This window comes from Oncorhynchus mykiss, chromosome 6, assembly GCF_057628025.1.
Source record: "Oncorhynchus mykiss isolate SJ-2025 chromosome 6, ASM5762802v1, whole genome shotgun sequence".
In the NCBI taxonomy this organism is placed as follows: Eukaryota; Metazoa; Chordata; class Actinopteri; order Salmoniformes; family Salmonidae; genus Oncorhynchus; species Oncorhynchus mykiss.
Window position 1 is genome coordinate 63,170,720 of NC_143027.1, and position 19,593 is coordinate 63,190,312.

At 40.7% G+C, this 19,593-nt stretch overlaps 2 protein-coding genes across 14 annotated transcripts in view; one reads left to right on the top strand and one right to left on the bottom strand.

The window, feature by feature from the left end:
- Window positions 1–3,265: 3,265 nt before the first annotated feature.
- On the bottom strand, window positions 3,266–6,281 carry terb2 (telomere repeat binding bouquet formation protein 2). The gene is made up of 7 exons (XM_021604992.3): window positions 6,039–6,281; window positions 5,849–5,930; window positions 5,006–5,145; window positions 4,803–4,870; window positions 4,616–4,704; window positions 3,794–3,891; window positions 3,266–3,649 (listed from the first exon to the last, which is right to left on the bottom strand). Exons 1-7 carry the CDS (start codon window positions 6,100–6,102, stop codon window positions 3,534–3,536), a joined length of 657 nt encoding a protein of 218 aa, XP_021460667.3. The 5' UTR covers window positions 6,103–6,281; the 3' UTR covers window positions 3,266–3,533.
- Window positions 5,264–19,593, top strand: part of tjp1a (tight junction protein 1a) — a 184,794-nt gene continuing 170,464 nt past the window's right edge. For 6 of the 13 annotated variants that reach the window (XM_090238471.1, XM_090238475.1, XM_090238480.1 and 3 more), the window contains exons 1-3: window positions 5,266–5,350; window positions 6,213–6,302; window positions 7,710–7,845. In XM_090238471.1, coding sequence (XP_090094597.1) covers window positions 7,754–7,845 — 92 coding nt within the window. In that variant the 5' untranslated portion in view covers window positions 5,266–5,350; window positions 6,213–6,302; window positions 7,710–7,753. Of the gene's footprint in view, window positions 5,428–6,212; window positions 6,303–7,709; window positions 7,846–19,593 lie in introns of all 13 variants that reach the window. The other 7 variants (XM_090238472.1, XM_090238477.1, XM_090238474.1 and 4 more) reach the window with 3 other exon arrangements.

The following is a 19,593-nucleotide window of genomic DNA, read 5'->3' on the forward strand; positions in this document are numbered from 1 at the left end:
CACCCCGTGGGGTCAAAATGATCACAAGAACGGTGAGCAAAAATCCCAGAACCACACGGGGGGACCAAGTGAATGACCTGCAGAGAGCTGGGACCAAAGTAACAATGCCTACCATCAGTAACACACTACGCCGCCAGGGACTCAAATCCTGCAGTGCCAGACGTGTCCCCCTGCTTAAGCCAGTACATGTCCAGGCCCGTCTGAAGTTTGCTAGAGAGCATTTGGATGATCCAGAAGAAGATTGGGAGAATGTCATATGGTCAGATGAAACCAAAATATAACTTTTTGGTAAAAACTCAACTCGTCGTGTTTGGAGGACAAAGAATGCTGAGTTGCATCCAAAGAACACCATACCTACTGTGAAGCATGGGGGTGGAAACATCATGCTTTGGGGCTGTTTTTCTGCAAAGGGACCAGGACGACTGATCCGTGTAAAGGAAAGAATGAATGGGGCCATGTATCGTGAGATTTTGAGTGAAAACCTCCTTCCATCAGCAAGGGCATTGAAGATGAAACATGGCTGGGTCTTTCAGCATGACAATGATCCCAAACACACCGCCCGGGCAATGAAGGAGTGGCTTCTTAAGAAGCATTTCAAGGTCCTGGAGTGGCCTAGCCAGTCTCCAGATCTCAACCCCATAGAAAATCTTTGGAGGGAGTTGAAAGTCCGTGTTGCCCAGCAACAGCCCCAAAACATCACTGATCTAGAGGAGATCTGCATGGAGGAATGGGCCAAAATACCAGCAAGTGTTCGAAAACCTTGTGAAGACTTACAGAAAACGTTTGACCTCTGTCATTGCAACAAAGAGTATTTAACAAAGTATTGAGATAAACTTTTGTTATTGACCAAATACTTATTTTCCACCATAATTTGCTAATAAATAAATTTAAAATCCTACAATGTGATTTTCTGGATTTTTTTTTCTCATTTCGTCTGTCAGAGTTGAAGTGTACCTATGATGACAATTACAGGCCTCATCTTTTTAAGTGGGAGAACTTGCACAATTGGTGGCTGACTAAATACTTTTTTGCTGCACTGTATGTGCCTTGGGAGACCTGGCAGAGCTGCGGGTGCTGTGGGCTGCGTCCTGTGGTCTAATGATGCTGCCTTCCTCCATCAGAAAACTCAACATGTTACAAAAACTTGGTCTGAACAATAACGCAATCACTGAACTGCCTCCTGACCTACATTGGTTGAACCTGCAGGCAATGAACCTGCAGGCTCTTCCAGATTAAATCAATAACTTTATCAACTTGGACAGAATCAGTTTTGAGCATGTGCCCAAATCACTGTCAGGTCAGTGATTTCATGTGCATTTAACTGATCATTTAGTCTCTTTACAGTATATCTGCAGAGAGAAGTTGCTAAAAGCAAACACAATATTATTGTTGTACTATTAGCCTAGATGCATAATCAATTAAATATTTTCTACAGATATGACAAGTTTTCAAGTCATGAGTATGAAGTTCAATGACATTACGTCACTGGAAGATGACCTGATCCTTGGATTTAACGGGATGACTACCACTCAGACACAAACCACATCATTGGTCCTCAATGATGTCACCATTGCCCTTGATTCTAAAAAATGTTGTGCTGTTATTTTTATTTACTTGGCCAAAGATTTTGATATGGTAGACCATTCCATTCTTGTGGGCCGGCTAAGGAGTATTGGTGTCTCAGAGGGGTCTTTGGCCTGATTTGTTAACTACCTCTCTCAAAGAGTGCAGTGTATAAAGTCAGAACATCTGCTGTCTCAGCCACTGCCTGTCACCAAGGGAGTACAAGGCTCAATCCTAGGCCCCACATTTTTCTCAATTTACACCAACAACATAGCTCAGGCAGTAGGAAGCTCTCATCCATTTATATCCAGATGATAGTCTTATACTCAGCTGGCCCCTCCCCGGATTTTGTGTTTTAACGCTCTACAACAAAGCTTTCTAAGTGTTCAATAAGCTTTCTCTGCCCTTAACCTTGTTCTGAACACCTCCAAAACAAAGGTCATGTGGTTTGGTAAGAAGAATGCCCCTCTCCCCACAGGTGTGATTACTACCTCTGATGGTTTAGAGCTTGAGATAGTCACCTCATACAAGTACTTGGGAGTATGGCTAGACGGTACACTGTCCTTCTCTCAGCACATATCAAAGCTGCAGGCTAATGTAAAATCTATACTTGGTTTCCTCTATTGTAATCGCTCCTCTTTCACCCCAGCTGCCAAACTAACCCTGATTCAGATGACCATCTTACCCATGCTAGATTATGGAGATGTCATTTATAGATCGGCAGGTAAGGGTGCTCTCGGGCAGCTAGATGTTCTTTACCATTCGGCCATCAGAATTTCCACCAATGCTCCTTATAGGACACATCACTGCACTCTATACTCCTCTATAAACTGGTCATCTCTGTATATCAGTCGCAAGACGCACTGGTTGATGCTTATTTATAAAATCCTCTTAGGCCTCACTCCCCCCTATCTGAGATATTTACTGCAGCCCTCATCCTCCACATACAACACCCGTTCTGCCAATCACATTCTATTAAATGTCCCCAAAGCACACACATTCCTGGGTCGCTCGTCTTTTCAGTTCGCTGCAGCTAGCAACTGAAACGAGCTGCAACAAACACTCAAACTGGACAGTTTTATCTCAATCTCTTCATTCAAAGACTCAATCATGGACACTCTTACTGACAGTTGTGGCTGCTTTGTATGATGTATTGTTGTTTCTACCTTCTTGCCCTTTGTGCTGTTGTCTGTGCCAAATATTGTTTGTACCATGTTTTGTGCTGCTGCCATGTTGTGTTACTACCATGTTGTTGTGATGTTGTGTTGCTACCATGCTGATGCTGTGTTGTCATGTGGTGCTGCCATGCTATCTCTTTTTATGTAGTGTTGTGTTGTCTCTCTTGTCTTGGTGTGTTTTGTCCTATATTTGTATATTTTTAAACCCAGCCCCCGTCCCCGCAGGAGGCCTTTTGCCTATTGGTAGGTCGTCATTGTACCTGTTCTTAACTGACTTGCCTAGTTAAATAAAATACAAATAAATTGGAAGCTAACAAGCAAAAGGCTGGGTCAAAATATCTACTGATTCAAGTATGGAACTTGTGATTGTTCTTCAATGTGTTGATTAAGTATTGACTGCAAACCAGTCTGTTTCAGGTGTGCTATATGTATGTGTTGGTAACCATTTAGTTTTGATTTTCTATGCTTCATGCAGGGTTTGGACTTCATTTTGCTGGGAAAAGTGAATGAAGCAGAGACAGATATTTCTGATTCATAACACACTGTATATCTCATCATGTCTGTGTAAATAAAAATATATGTATGTAAACTCTTTAATTCAATAGGTAAAATATATATATATATATTTTTATAATTCAACAACTAAAACAATGGTGAATAGTGAAAAAGGGACAACACTGTCTAGCGATCCTGCTAAATCTTCCATTTAACATCCCATAGTGTATTTGTTCTTCTCCAATAAAAAGTGTTACTCTTAATTATCCCTGTGATCTGTATCCTTGTAATATGACATTAAGCAATATCTACTGTGGAGCGCCTTTTTTTAGAGACTGAAGAACCACAATGGCCTGGTAGGAAGTCTTGAAGTTCTCCTGAGTAAGTCCTCAGTTCATCAATACTGACATACCCTTCAAATAGAATAAACATTGTTACATTATAAACATTTCCATTATTCAAGAAAGGATGTATTTCTATAATTGATAATACATTCATATGGAAAGCACATGATAAGGATAATTGTAAGAATGCTGGGTGATAAGTATTTGTTTTACCTGTAACCATGTTATTAACTGGGTAATGTTGTACTTCACAACACAGAGCACCCTCTCTTTGTGGAGTATCCGGAATATCCAGAAAGGGTACCGCATGGCTATTTCACAAAATAGTATATTGTTTAGTGTGAGCACATTATACTGAATAGTTGTAATCATTGCATAGGAAAATATGACCCCTACTGGTAAAAATGTTTTTAAAAAAGCTGCTCTGTTCTGGACCAATTATTTAAATACTGAGTGTAGAAAACATTAAGGACACCTGCTCTTTCCATGACATAGACTGACCAGGTGAATCCAGGTGAAAGCTATGACCCCTTATTGATGTCACTTGTTAATTCCACTTCAATCAGTGTAGATGAAGGGGAGGAGACAGGTTAAAGAAGGATTTTTAAGCCTTGAGACAATTGAGGCATGGATTGTGTACTGTATGTGCCACTCAGAAGGTGAATGGGCAAAACAAAAGATGTAAGTGCCTTTGAACAGGATATGTTAGTAGGTGCCAGGCGCACCGGTTTGTGTCAAGAACTGCAATGCTGCTGGGTTTTTCAAACTTAACAGTTTCCTGTGTGCATTAATAATTGTCCACCACCTAAAGGACATCCAGCCAACTTTACACAACTGTGGGAAGCATTGGAGTCAACATGGGCCAGCATCCCTGTGGAATGCTTTTGACACCTTGAATGAATTGAGTCTGTTCTGACTGGGGAGGGGCAACTCAATATTAGGAAGGCGTTCCTGATGTTTGGTATATACGTCATTGTGCTGAACCCCTCAAAATTAGTAGCTGATCAGGAGACCCATTCAAGACACAGTACATACCAACTATTGATGTCTGTGTGATCACAGCAACCTCCACTGTATTCCTCTTCCTTCTGCCTATTGCCCAATTTCAGTCTGTCATCTGAATCCTTACAATAGAAATACAATACATATACAAATGAATTGTGCTTAAAGTGAACAGATTATGACTCACTAAATTGAAACTAAGATGAAGAGCATATTTGACCTCTGTATCAACAGCCTTTGCACTATCCTCCTGCTCCCAAATGAATCTCCCAACCACTGCTTTCACCACTGAAAAGGTAAATTATTCACATATTTTGTGTGCATATTTTTCAGTGTTATGGATAATATTATTATGGGAAAAAATGGCATTATGACTGTCATGCAAAATACAAGGAAAGGAAAGCTGAGATATTATCTACTTACCCTCCTGGACAGAGACTGGAGGCAGCACATAATGACCGATGCACACTGACTTGACACTGTGGCATTTCTCACAGGCAGCTAGATAGAAGCTGTGAAAAACTGTTAGCCTGTTCTCAGCATAGTCCACACTCTCAAATATCCTGAAATAAATAAACAAAAGTCAGTCAAAGGGTCTACATTTCGATTTCGATTTCCTGGGATGCAATGCTGACGAAGAAACCATGCCCCCTAGGGGCGGGCCTATGACAGTGTCACAGCATGCAGGAAACAGGACAAAAACGGTCACATTATGCAGAGGAAAATCAGTGAACAAGAAGAGTAAATGCTCAGCTGGGCTGACCAAAGGTACAAACAAGAGAAAACAAAAGCAACATCCGAAGTGGCTATTTTATTTTACAAATAAGTAAGAATTAATCTGGATGGTAAGGAGTCACAATAGTTCATGAATAAATACTTGATTAGATAACTGTCTAGCTAGATGTGCATAGCTAACGTTAGCTAAATCAAATTGTATTGGTCACATACACATGGTTAGCAGATGTTATTGCGAGTGTAGCGAAATGCTTGTGCTTCTGACAGTGCAGTAATATCTTAACAGTAATCTAGCAATTCCACAACTACCTAATACACACAAATCTAAGTAAAGTGATGGAATAAGAATATATACATATGGATGAGCGATGGCTGAGCAGCATAGGCAACATGCAATATATGGTATACAATACAGTATACATATGAGATGAGTAATACAAGCTATGAAACATTATTAAAGTGACTAACGTTAGTGATCCATTTATTAAAGTGTCCAATGATTTCAAGTCTAGCTAGCTAGCCTAACGTTACCTTTCTGTATCAGGACAGGTGGCATCCTCACTGAAAAGGTAGTCTGCAGTCTCCCAACTTGTAATACCGCCACCCTCAGATACTGAAATAGATTTTTTTTGCTCTCAATAAATTATGAAATTGGTAACGTTAATGTATTCAAGTGTAGCTAAGTAACTTAGCCTTGAGCTAGCTAAGTTAGCTAACTTACCCCAAAACCAACGGCTTCCTCTTCTCACACTATTGGAGAACCATGCTGTTCTATTTGTGAACATACTTTGCAAAGACTGTCCAAAGATTTCAGTAAAAAAAAAAAAAAAATTGTGTTTATAAAATGTTTGTCCTTGTTGATCTGAAAACCTTTTATGTTGAACAAATCGTCAAGGTGAGGATGACGTCAATGATCGGCCGCGTTCCGGATGTTGCCATTCGAGGGCGCGAGCAGCGCAGCATCGACATCTTGGCGGTAAAAAAGGTTGGTACTCTTATCACCTCGATATTATAGTATCCACACCAGTTCTCGAATTTACGGTTTATTGACTCCAAACTCACAGGCTACTGTCTGGTAGCCTATGCCAAATAAATTCTATAACACAATCACAGCTCCTCAACTCACTATCGGGACATGAAAAGAGAGAACAATGACAGCATGGCAATAAACAAATATGCAGTGCCCAGCCTAATTTTATGGGGACTATAGACTGATTTTAAATAGACAAGTATTACAAATATAAATATTATGATTAGACTACTAGGTCTGTTAGAACCAAGCCAAATAGTAAATTGGTCTGAGTGCTGTATTTTCATGGTGAGCAGTTTGTGAAGGTCTAAACAGAGTATGATAATCCTCTTAACAACATAAGCACCAAGCTATTTTTTTTTGTCCATGTCCAGACTGTCGACCTTCCTGTCTAGAGGTATTATGTCTGGTGGAAACATAGTCACCATTATGGAAATATTTGGCATGGCAACCTCCACATTTGTAGAATATGTGCTACCATCCAATTGACTTTTGCTAAGAGAGTGGTATTGTTTAAGAAAAAGTAATTTTATCCAACCTCAAAATGCTGGGCAGTGATACTCGGAATTGGTTTGTGAAGAAGCAGATGAGCCGCAGGAGACCATCTGGCAAAAATAAGAAAACGTGGGCTGCCAAAATCCTGAGACACCATAGGGAGCGGTTACTGAAGGAGCTGGATGTCAACAAGGTGCTGCCATACCTTGTGTATGACAGGGTGTTCTCTCTGGTGGAATGCAAGGAAATCCTGGGTTATGACACCAATAAGAAAAGGGCAGAGATATTTCTGGACAAGTTGTCTTTGAAGGGCCCTGGGGCCTTCTGTGCTTTCTGCTCTGTTCTGGAAGAGGTGTATCCACACTTGCTAACCTGTTTTCTGCTGGATATTGAAGGTACAGTAAATCACAGTCTTTAAATGACAAAATATGTAATTTTTGTCAGTTTCATGTGTTAATGTTAGCTGAAGGTTTTAACCCTTGCTAAACTGCCTAAGAACTGGGACAAAATAGCAACTGTAAGCCACAGCAGTGAAGAGATTATTGTCTGTCCAGTTGGATATGTTGTAACACATGGCCCCTGCATCAGTGCCAGACAGTCCATTGTCCTAATTAGTTAAATGAAGAAAACAATAGAGAAAGGGTAATCAGCATTTTGTTTGTATTTTTGTTTACATGTTCAATTTCTAGTGTTTAAGGCCTAAACAAAGGAATGAATGATGACGTGGCATATTATAACATGATTTAATTCATCCTCTGGGGAAAATGAAGTGTGTTGTCACACCAGTATTTCTTCATCTGATGGTAAAATTAGTTTGAATATTATGGATGCTTTCACTCATTGTTATTATTCTATTATCTCTTACAGATCAGCCTGCGTTGAGGAGCTGTCACAAGCAGGAGGGGGAAGTCATGGCTCCTCACAACCAGGGTGTGTTTCTATCTCAGGAGCGTACAGTGATGCACCCTCTATTCATCTATAACGACCCTCTCTTCAACACCAGGTGAGCAATAATATCTACAAAGTAAAACTGCATTCTGCAGCAACCTTACCATCACATACAATGGGCTGTAGATGTAGTACCTACTTAGAACCACATGATGGTGATATGAGCTGACTTTATTGGGGGTCAGTGGTCTTCTGGCCCTGGTGCTGGGACACAACTGAATTAATCAGTGTGTTTTACACCTTAACCTTTAATGATCAATATGTTGTGTCTTAAAAGTATTTCATTTGAACCAATTTAGCGGATGTTTGGCAATTCTAACTCTCTAGAGACCATGTTAGCAAATCTCATACATGCCGTTACCTTAAGATGGCAAGGACTAGTGTTTACAGTGGTGCTGAGCAATTTACGTACATTTCGGTTATTTTTTGTTTTTTAACTAAGTAATTGACCGTCATCGGTTCAATTATGTGAATTCCATTGAATTCTGTTTTTGTCTGTGAGCTCAATGTGCACAATGTGCAGTTTCTCTAGAGATAAATCAGATCAAGCCCGAACTGTGCGATGTAGTAGGGAGTTTCCAACAGGCCAATATTCGATGTAGTTTAGCGCAGAAAACGTGGTAAAGAACTACAATGGCCATAATCCATTACACGCCTACTTGTCCTGTCCGTGTTTCTTTTATGCCTGCTATGTAAAAGAGAGAAGAATGAGCGATTGAGAGAGAGTCTTGAGAGCAGTTGCTTCTCGAGGTATCTCTACCTGAAATATATTAGCTAAGGGATTGATAGTTGGTATTCAGCAGTCATAAAAGTATGCTTTATTTACTTTGAAGAGCTACTAAAATAGTGATTTTGTCAGACAGCATAGCCAGCAGCTCTACTGAGATGACTTAGAATGAAATAATAAAGTAATCAAATAAAACACATTTAATATACACAACAGCTGAACATTTTTATTAAAGTAAAGTGAATAAATAATGGTTAATAAGTGATAAGCAGTAATGGGCAGTCCCTACCATTATGGGACTTGTATTAATTGTTTTATTCTGTGTCACAGCATTCAACCCACATAGTGCATTTCATGTTTAAAAAAAACAAAATCAAAAACTGTGATCATTTTTTAATCGAACCGAAACCAAACCGACCTCAAAAAGCACTAATCGCTCAGCACTAGTCTACAGTGTCCGCTCTATTGAACAAAGTGGTCCTCTGATCTATTAGCAGTGGATGAACAACATTTGATGGAAGGTGACCTAAGTGATGCACTGAATGAGGGGTTAAAACAGAAAAATATTGGCTTCTCAAGCAATCCTAGTATGCACACTTGGTGATTAGAGAATGATATAATGACTTAATACTTTTCTGTACAAAATGTTTGTATTTGCATATTTTTATTTGTCTGGTCCGGTGTCACATGATGGACATGTTAAATATTTTGTCATCATCAGTGAGGGCTTGCTTGCAGGTCAGGAGCTTATAGGCTAGCTGACAAAGATGCATGCCAATACCAGTTTGGTTTTTTCTCTCTGAAGGCAGTAATGTCATGTAGCCTTGTATTTTATATATTGAGGAGACTATTAAAAAATATATTACTGTGCGGGCAGTGGACAGTGTGCTATCTGCTGTGAAATTGATGGGAAATGCTTCTGTGTGCTCTTGATGCCAGCATGGCTGTCACAGTGGGCTGTGTACTATAAATCAAGCCTTGATGCTTCTACACCTGCATTGCTTGCTGTTTGGGGTTTTAGGCTGGGTTTCTGTACAGAACGTTGTGACATCAGCTGATGTAAGAAGGGCTTTATAAATACATTTGATTGAAATTTGTTTGATGATGTTCAGTTTAGAATCTGGTTAGAGAACCTAGGTGTCAATGTGCAGGTCTATATGGTTATATATTATCTACTTACTGTCCTATTAAGTGCAGTATATTGCCTGTATGTCTAATCCTTATATGAAATCCAGCTGGTACTAAGTTAATAAAAAAATAAAACGATTGGAGAGACTGAGTCAAAGGGGAAAGTGGACAAGAGACTGCCTACATTACTACAAACATGAACTGCTAATTATGGAAAATAAGAGAAACAGGATTTTGAAAAAAAAAAATATATATTTTAATGGCTATATATAAATTGAGGTGAGGGCGATGGATTTAATTTTAATTTTTAATTTCACCTTTATTTAACCAGGTAGGCCAGTTGAGATCAAGTTCTCATTTACATCTGCGACCTGGCCAAGATAAAGCAAAGCAGTGCGACACAAACAACACAGAGTTACACATGGGATAAACAAACGTACAGTCAATAACACAATAGAACAATCTATATACAGTGTGTGCAAATGTAGTAAGATTAGGGAGGTAAGGCAATAAATAGGCCATAGTGGCAAAATAATTACAATTTAGCAATTTAACACTGGAGTGATAGATGTGTAGAAGATGAATATGCAAGTCAAGATACTGGGGTGCAAAGGAGCAAAAACATAAATAACAATATGGGGATGAGGTAGTTGGGTGGGCTGATTACAGATGGGCTGTGTGCAGGTGCAATGATCGGTAAGCTGCTCTGACAGCTGATGCTTAAAGTTAGTGAGGGAGATATAAGACTCTAGTTTCAGTGATTTTTGCAATTTGTTCGTCATTGGCAGCAGAGAACTGGAAGGAAAGGCAGCCAAAGGTGGAGTTGGCTTTGGGGATGATCAGTGAAATATACCTGCTGGTGCGCGTGCTACGGGTGGGTGTTGCTATGGTGACCAGTGAGCTGAGATAAGGTGGGGCTTTATCTAGCAAAGACTTATAGATGACCTGGAGCCAGTGGGTTTGGCAACGAATATGAAGCGAGGGCCAGGCAACGAGAGCGTACAGGTCGCAGTGGTGTGTAGCATATGGGGCTTTGGTGACAAAATGGATGGCACTGTGATAGACTACATCCAATTTGCTGAGTAGAGTGTTGGAGGCTATTTTGTAAATGACATCGCCGAAGTCAAGGAAAGGTAGGATAGTCTGTTTTACTAGGGTATGTTTGGTGGCATGAGTGAAGGATGCTTTGTTGCGAAATAGGAAGCCGATTCTAGATGTAATTTTGGATTGGAGATGCTTAATGTGAGTCTGGAAGGAAAGTTTACAGTCTAACCAGACACCTAGGTATTTGTAGTTGTCCACATATTCTAAGTTAGAACCGTCCAGAGTAGTGATGCTAGATGGGCGGGCGGGTGCAGGCATCGATTGGTCGAAGAGCATGCATTTAGTTTTACTTGCATTTAAGAGCAGTTGGAGGCCACGGAAGGAGTGTTGTATGGCATTGAAGCTTGTCTGGACGTTTGTTAACACAGTGTCCAAAGAAGGGCCAGATGTATACAGAATGGTGTCGTCTGCGTAGAGCTGGGTCCGAGAATCACCAGCAGCAAGAGCGACATCATTGATGTTTACAGAGAAGAGAGTCGGCCTGAGAATTGAACCCTGTGGCACCCCCATAGAGACTGCCATGAATTTGGCGGTTAATCTGCTTCTGTTCTGTGGGAGGCACTGTGTGCTCTTCTTGAAGGATGGGTCCCGGTCTCTCCGGGGCCATGGGATCCGGGGAGTCGGGGGTGCTCTGCCGGGCATTGGGATGACAACTTGGGATGAGGAGTGGTTTTAGCGGGTGGAATAGTGGGGACCAATTGGAGGTTTACTTAGTAGCAATGCAAATATCATACCAAACTGTTTTTGATACACTCAGAGGGCCATTATTAGCATGTTTTAACCACTCCTATATAAACAGTAAATTATCGGACACTCAACAAGAAGGTCTGATTTCATTATTACTGAAACAGGATCCAAGTGGTACAGTTGAAGTCGGAAGTTTATATACACTTAGGTTGGAGTCATTAAAACTCGTTTTTCAACCACTCCACACATTTCTTGTTAACAAACTATAGTTTTGGCAAGTTGGTTAGGAAATCTACTTTCTGCATGACACAAGTCATTTTTCCAACAATTGTTTACAGACAGATTATTTCACTTATAATTCACTGTATCACAATTCCAGTGGCTCAGAAGTTTACAAACACCAAGTTGACTGTGCCTTTAAACAGCTTGGAAAATTCCAGAAAGCGATCACAAGGTCCTTTTCACAAGGTCCTTTGCTGTTGTTCTGGGATTGACTTGCACTTTTCGCACCACTTTTTGCACCATTCCTGAATGGTGTGACGGCTACGTGGTCCCATGGGGTTTATACATGCGTACTATTGTTTGTACAGATGAACGTGGTACCTATAGGCATTTGGAAATTGCTCCCAAGGATGAACCAGACTTGTGGAGGTCTCCAATTGACTCAAAGGATGTCAATTAGCCTATCAGAAGCTTCTAAAGCCATGACATAATTTTCTGGAATTTTCCAAGCTGTTTAAAGGCACAGTCAACTTAGTGTATGTAAACGTCTGATCCACTGGAATTGTGATAAAGTGAATTATAAGTGAAAAAAATCTGTCTGTAAACAATTATTGGAAAAATTACTTGTGTCATGCACGAAGTAGATGCCCTAACCGACTTGCCAAAACTATAGTTTGTTAACAAGAAATTTGTGGAGTGGTTGAAAAACGAGTTTTAATGACTCCAACCTAAGTGTATGTAAACTTCAGACTTCAACTGTATATATACAGTGCCTTGCGAAAGTATGTGTTTCCCAGGTGGCTTGTGGCAAACTTTAAACTACACTTTTTATGGATATCTTTAAGAAATGGCTTTCTTCTTGCCACTCTTCCATAAAGGCCAGATTTGTGCAATATACGACTGATTGTTGTCCTATGGACAGAGTCTCCCACCTCAGCTGTAGATCTCTGCAGTTCATCCAGAGTGATCATGGGCCTCTTGGCTGCATCTCTGATCAGTCTTCTCCTTGTATGAGCTGAAAGTTTAGAGGGACGGCCAGGTCTTGGTAGATTTGCAGTGGTCTGATACTCCTTCCATTTCAATATTATCGCTTGCACAGTGCTCCTTGGGATGTTTAAAGCTTGGGAAATCTTTTTGTATCCAAATCCGGCTTTAAACTTCTTCACAACAGTATCTCGGACCTGCCTGGTGTGTTCCTTGTTCTTCATGATGCTCTCTGCGCTTTTAACGGACCTCTGAGACTATCACAGTGCAGGTGCATTTATACGGAGACTTGATTACACACAGGTGGATTGTATTTATCATCATTAGTCATTTAGGTCAACATTGGATCATTCAGAGATCCTCACTGAACTTCTGGAGAGAGTTTGCTGCACTGAAAGTAAAGGGGCTGAATCATTTTGCACTGCCAATTTTTCAGTTTTTGATTTGTTAAAAAAGTTTGAAATATCCAATAAATGTCGTTCCACTTCATGATTGTGTCCCACTTGTTGTTGATTCTTCACAAAAAAATACAGTTTTATATCTTTATGTTTGAAGCCTGAAATGTGGCAAAAAGGTCGCAAAGTTCAAGGGGGCCGAATACTTTCGCAAGGCACTGTATATATATATATATATATATATATATATATATATATATATATATATATATATATATATATATATATATATATATATATATTTATATATATACTGCTCAAAAAAATAAAGGGAACACTTAAACAACACAATGTAACTCCAAGTCAATCACACTTCTGTGAAATCAAACTGTCCACTTAGGAAGCCACACTGATTGACAATAAATTTCACATGCTGTTCTGCAAATGGAATAGACAACAGGTGGAAATTATAGGAAAATTAGCAAGACACCCCCAATAAAGGAGTGGTTCTGCAAGTGGTGACTACAGACCACTTCTCAGTTCCTATGCTTCCTGGCTGATGTTTTGGTCACTTTTGAATGCTGGCTGTGCTTTCACTCTAGTGGTAGCATGAGACGGAGTCTACAACCCACACAAGTGGCTCAGGTAGTGCAGCTCATCTTGGATGGCACATCAATGCGAGCTGTGGCAAGAAGGTTTGCTGTGTCTGTCAGCGTAGTGTCCAGAGCATGGAGGCGCTACCAGGAGACAGGCCAGTACATCAGGAGACATGGAGGAGGCCGTAGGAAGGTAACAACCCAGCAGCAAGACCACTACCTCCGCCTTTGTGCAAGGAGGAGCAGGAGGAGCACTGCCAGAGCCCTGCAAAATGACCTCCAGCAGGCCACAAATGTGCATGTGTCTGCTCAAACAGTCAGAAACAGACTCCATGAGGGTGGTATGAGGGCTCGACGTCCACAGGTGGGGGTTGTGCTTACAGCCCAACACCATGCAGGACGTTTGGCATTTGCCAGAGAACACCAAGATTGGCAAATTCGCCACTGGCGCCCTGTGCTCTTCACAGATGAAAGCAGGTTCACACTGAACACATGTGACAGACGTGACAGTCTGGAGACGTCGTGGAGAACGTTCTGCTGCCTGCAACATCCTCCAGCATGACCGGTTTGGCGGTGGGTCAGTCATGGTGTGGGGGGGGCATTTCTTTGGGGGGGCCGCACAGCCCTCCATGTGCTCGCCTGAGGTAGCCTGACTGCCATTAGGTACGGAGATGAGATCCTCAGACCCCTTGTGAGACCATATGCTGGTGCGGTTGGCCCTGGGTTCCTCCTAATGCAAGACAATGCTAGCCCTCATGTGGCTGGAGTGTGTCAGCAGTTCCTGCAAGAGGAAGGCATTGATGCTATGGACTGGCCCGCCCGTTCCCCAGACCTAAATCCAATTGAGCACATCTGGGACATCATGTCTCGCTCCATCCACCAACGCCACGTTGCACCACAGACTGTCCAGGAGTTGTCGGATGCTTTAGTCCAGGTCTTGGAGGAGATCCCTCAGGAGACCATCCGCCACCTCATCAGGGGCATGCCCAGGCGTTGTAGGGAGGTCACACAGGCACGTGGAGGCCACGCACACTATTGAGCCTCATTTTGACGTGTTTTAAGGACATTACATCAAAGTTGGATCAGCCTGTAGTGTGGTTTTCCACTTTAATTTTGAGTGTGACTCCAAATCCAGACCTCCATGGTTTGATACATTTGATTTCCATTGATAATTTTTGTGTGATTATGTTGTCAGCACATTCAACTATGTAAAGAAAAAAGTATTTAATAAAAATATTTTATTCATTCAGATCTAAGATGTGTTCGTATATATATGTATAGTATATCACAAAGTAAGTACACCACACATTTTTGTAAATATTTGAGTATATCTTTTCATGTGACAACACTGAAGAAATTACACTTTTGTTACAATGTAAAGTAGTGAGTGTACAACTTGTATAACAGTGTAAAAATAACTCAACACACAGCCATTAATGTCTAAACCACTGGCAACAAAAGTGAGTACACCCCTAAGTGAAAATGTCCAAATTGGGCCCAAAGTGTCAATATTTTGTGTGGCCACCATAATTTTCCAGCACTGCCTTAACCCTCTTGGGCATGGAGTTCACCAGAGCTTCACAGGTTGCCACTAGAGTCCTCTTCCACTCCTCCATGATGACATCAACCATCACCGTGATGTCATCATGGAATTACATTGATGGAAGCAATTATCTATCCGCAATTTTAAAACGGATCCACCACCTAAAAAACAAAAAGTGGACAAGAGACCTCTTGTATTGGATAGAAAATTCTCACTCATTTACAGTGTTTAAGTACTATGGCAAGTATGCTGCTAACCAACAGTCAAAATCTATAAGCACATAACCTTTCTGTGTTTGAGTCCCTCCATGACAACAGTAAGGCCAGAGTATTTTGTCACACAAACCCCAACATCTCCTTTGGATGGTGCAGTGGAATGTGGATGTGAAAATATGTGCATCTGAGCAGAACATGAGCGTTACCAATCAAAGCACCTCAACTGGCTTGAAATAGAATAGTACAACAGAACATTCTAGAGCTGCTTTTTAGGTCTTGTTTCTAGCGTTGTCTTTAAAATATCTCACCTGGTGATGAGCAATACAGTTCGGGTTAGAAGCATTTCTTTAAAATATACATGTTTATTCATGAGGTTTATTTTCGATTACAGCTGTAAGCACGCTTTGTTGGTATAGCATTCTGTTTCAGCCATAATGTGAAAAGTCAGCAAGTCTGCTGCTTTCTTATTTAGGAACACAATGATGCTTTCTGTGCACAATGTTTTAAGTATAAAAGTGTTTTCTGGTGTGAGTTGGGTACGATACTGATGGGAGTTAAACAATAGTTCTGTTATCTGGGAGTTTTAGACACCTTCTCTCACAGCGTGATTCAAAGCAGAATTCCAGAGCCTGCACCAGAATTATATATTTTTTATCTGAAAAAATAACAGTTGCTCTGTCATCAGTTGTGGATTCACTGGAACAGATAAATAATGATCAACATAATGAGATGTCATGATGAAATGTGAGATGGAGAAACGGTAGTGGTAATGAGGATTCCATGGTGATTGGCTGTGAAGGCCAGTTAAGGCAGGGTCAAGGCGATGGACAGAGGTATAAATGTGGACCAACGAGGATAAACAGGGTGAAACGGCTACTTTAAGACATCATGAGATGGCCAGCCAGTGTTCTCTCTTCGTCTTTACTGTACATTCTATAGTCTAACAGCATTAGAATGTACAGCACTTAGTCTGACTGTATACATACATTCATGGTGTCGGTCAGCTTCTGGTTTTCTATGCTTTTTCTTATGAATGGCTCTTTGATTCCAAGTCAGCACTCTACACAACAGTCTATAATAAAGTGGCAATAACATGGTAGGAGGATGGTAACAAGGTATACCTATAGGTTTGTACATTTCCAATGGATAGGCTATGAAAAGGTTCCTTTCTTGAAAATCTTCTCTCAAGTCTCTCTTTTCACTCTGAGCCAGACACAAAACATTAAAGGAGTGTGTTTTATTGCAGGTATTCTGGGATTTAGGCCACCGCAGGATGGTGTTCTTTCAGCTCCGTCCACCTTTGGAGTGTCATCTCATTCACCTGCTTTCCTTTCTGTATAAGCTATTTTGTCAGGCCAGAACCATCAGTCCCAAAATAGAAGTCCTATTTTTACATTTCCAAATGTAGAGAAGAGCACTAACACAGAGCATTGCTAATAAATTACAAAGTGCCTCCATACAGAAGGGAAAAGTCATTGTCAGAAACTTCTCAGGAAATGGAACTTTTTCCCATTAACAAACATACAATTATATAACTTCACAACCTATTTGAATACATTTTCTTTTTCCTAAAGTCATGGAATGTTCAGAGTACATTGAGGGGTTACTGCTGTCAATACATGTAAAAAATATTCAAATGGTAAAAAATGGAGTTACACGGTTTTCATCCGACAGCGACGGAATATACGTCAGACCATATTGTCAGACCATATTGTCAGACCGTATTGTCAGACCGTATTGTCAGACCATATTGTCAGACCATATTGTCAGACACTATATTGTCAGACACTATATTGTCAGACCGTATTGTCAGACCGTATTGTCAGACCGTATTGTCAGACCGTATTGTCAGACCGTATTGTCAGACCGTATTGTCAGACCGTTTTGTCAGACCGTATTGTCAGACCGTATTGTCAGAGACTATATTGTCAGACCATATTGTCAGACACTATATTGTCAGAGACTATATTGTCAGACCATATTGTCAGACACTATATTGTCAGAGACTATATTGTCAGACCATATTGTTAGACCATACATTGTCAGACCATATTGTCAGACCATATTGTCAGACCATATTGTCAGACCATACATTGTCAGACCATATTTTCAGACACTATATTGTCAGAGACTATATTGTCAGAGACTATATTGTCAGACCATATTGTCAGACCATACATTGTCAGACCATACATTGTCAGACCATACATTGTCAGACCATATTGTCAGACCATATTGTCAGACCATATTGTCAGACCATATATTGTCAGACCATATTGTCAGACCATATTGTCAGACCATATTGTCAGACCATACATTGTCAGACACTATATTGTCAGACCATACATTGTCAGACTATATTGTCAGACCATATTGTCAGACCATATTGTCAGACCATATTGTCAGACACTATATTGTCAGACACTATATTGTCAGACACTATATTGTCAGAGACTATATTGTCAGACCATATTGTCAGACCATACATTGTCAGACACCATATTGTCAGACACCATATTGTCAGACACTATATTGTCAGACACTATATTGTCAGACCATATATTTTGAATATACAGTAGAAGAGAATAACACTGAAGAATAGAAATGTTTCTAGTTTTTCAACACAAAATACTATTACTTTTCCCATGTGTTTTTTCTCTCTCGCCACATATTTCATTTTTACATTTATTAGAAAATTATTTACAATACATACAATACCTTAGTCTTGGCGTTAGGCTCTGCTCCTTCGCGGTAGCTCACTGTCAGAGCATGCATGATAAGATAATTATAATAACAGGCAGTGAACAAGGTACGCTGTACAAATCCCTCTGTCCCAAAGCAGAGCCCAAACAGGTGGAGGCTGGGGTGGGGGGTGGGAAAGCAGAAAACAGACATGCATGGTGAGTAACGCATGTTACAGCAATAGCATGCCACCAGGAACACCAGCTTAAGCTTGCGCACGGCAGCCAACAGAGAATGTGTGTGTAGAACCTGATTGATTCAATAGACCGCCATATTCAAGTAGTGATGCATCTAATTGGTGCAATATCAGCTGATGCTTTTGCAAAGCACTTAAGATGCTATCGCAAACCCCTTGAATTTATGTAGCACATTTGCCACTATGTTATTGTTGATGTTGGTGATTTTTTTGCTCTATTTATATCTTATTTAGATGGGAACTAGAATGCGAGAAGGCAGCTGCCCCAGAATGTTAGCAGCAGAGAGGCTGTAGCTGCTGTTATCTCACCACGGGAGTCTGGACTCTGTGTCAGGCCTTGTGCACACTGTGCCATTTCTCAGGGTGATTTTTGGGCCATGTGAGGATCCCTGGCAAGCAGGTCCCGTTTTCATGCTTCCCCGACCGTTAAGGGGCTGTGGAGGAGTTTGTGAGGAGAGTCTGACAGTGGGGTCAGAGTGGACAAGGTAGCCTCTACACAACACGTGCCCCCTGATTTAAAGGACTGTGTAATAAGGACAGGAAGTTGAAGGCAGGCAGGGACACATACATAGACACCCACACAGACACTCACAAAAACTTAAGGGCAGTAATTGTATCATAAGAGGAGACATGAAATAAGTTGTATATTTGTATGGTTCATGATCCTCTATTGTCAAGGTACGTTTATGGGTAACTTGTTGTGGTCTTCGATGATATAAGACCGTTGAGAAGTTAAGGTGCTCTTATGTCCATAACGTACATACAGTAAAATAACACTCACAGCATAAACAACAGACTTGGCTGAAGTGTGTAGGATGTAATTGGGGAGTCTGGTTTCACTCCACCTGTAGTGTAGCCTAATGCTGAGGCCTGTTCCTCCTCCTCTCTATTAACAACACAGGATGCCGTGTCTAAACACAGACTCACTGTTCTCTTCATTTACACATCCCCTGAGCTTGTGGCTGACAAGGCTGCTGTCTGGACCCTGGTAGTTATACTGAATCACACTTCGTTCTGCATTCCATACAACACCACTGTTTAGGTTCCTGTCACCACAGGAGCAATGTAGCATCTCAGTTTCAGAAATAGTCCTTTTTCATGTCCCCTTGGTCATTAGTTGGGTGTGAAGTGTTTATACTGTATGTCTTCCTTGGTTTCACCTCACAAAACCTAGATAACTGTAGCACTATTCAGATGTATTGTATCGTCAACTCTATACAGCATATTTTTATACACAATATTTCTGAACTGACTTTGCTGAATG

Coding starts and splice junctions, on each gene's coding strand:
- terb2 (XM_021604992.3), bottom strand. CDS start 6,102: ATGTTCACAAATAGAACAGCATGGTTCTCCAATAGTGTGAGAAGAGGA. Junction 5,146..5,848: donor ACCTGTCCTGATACAGAAAG/GTAACGTTAGGC, acceptor TATTTATTTCAG/GATATTTGAGAGTGTGGACT. Junction 4,705..4,802: donor CAAAGGCTGTTGATACAGAG/GTCAAATATGCT, acceptor TTCTATTGTAAG/GATTCAGATGACAGACTGAA.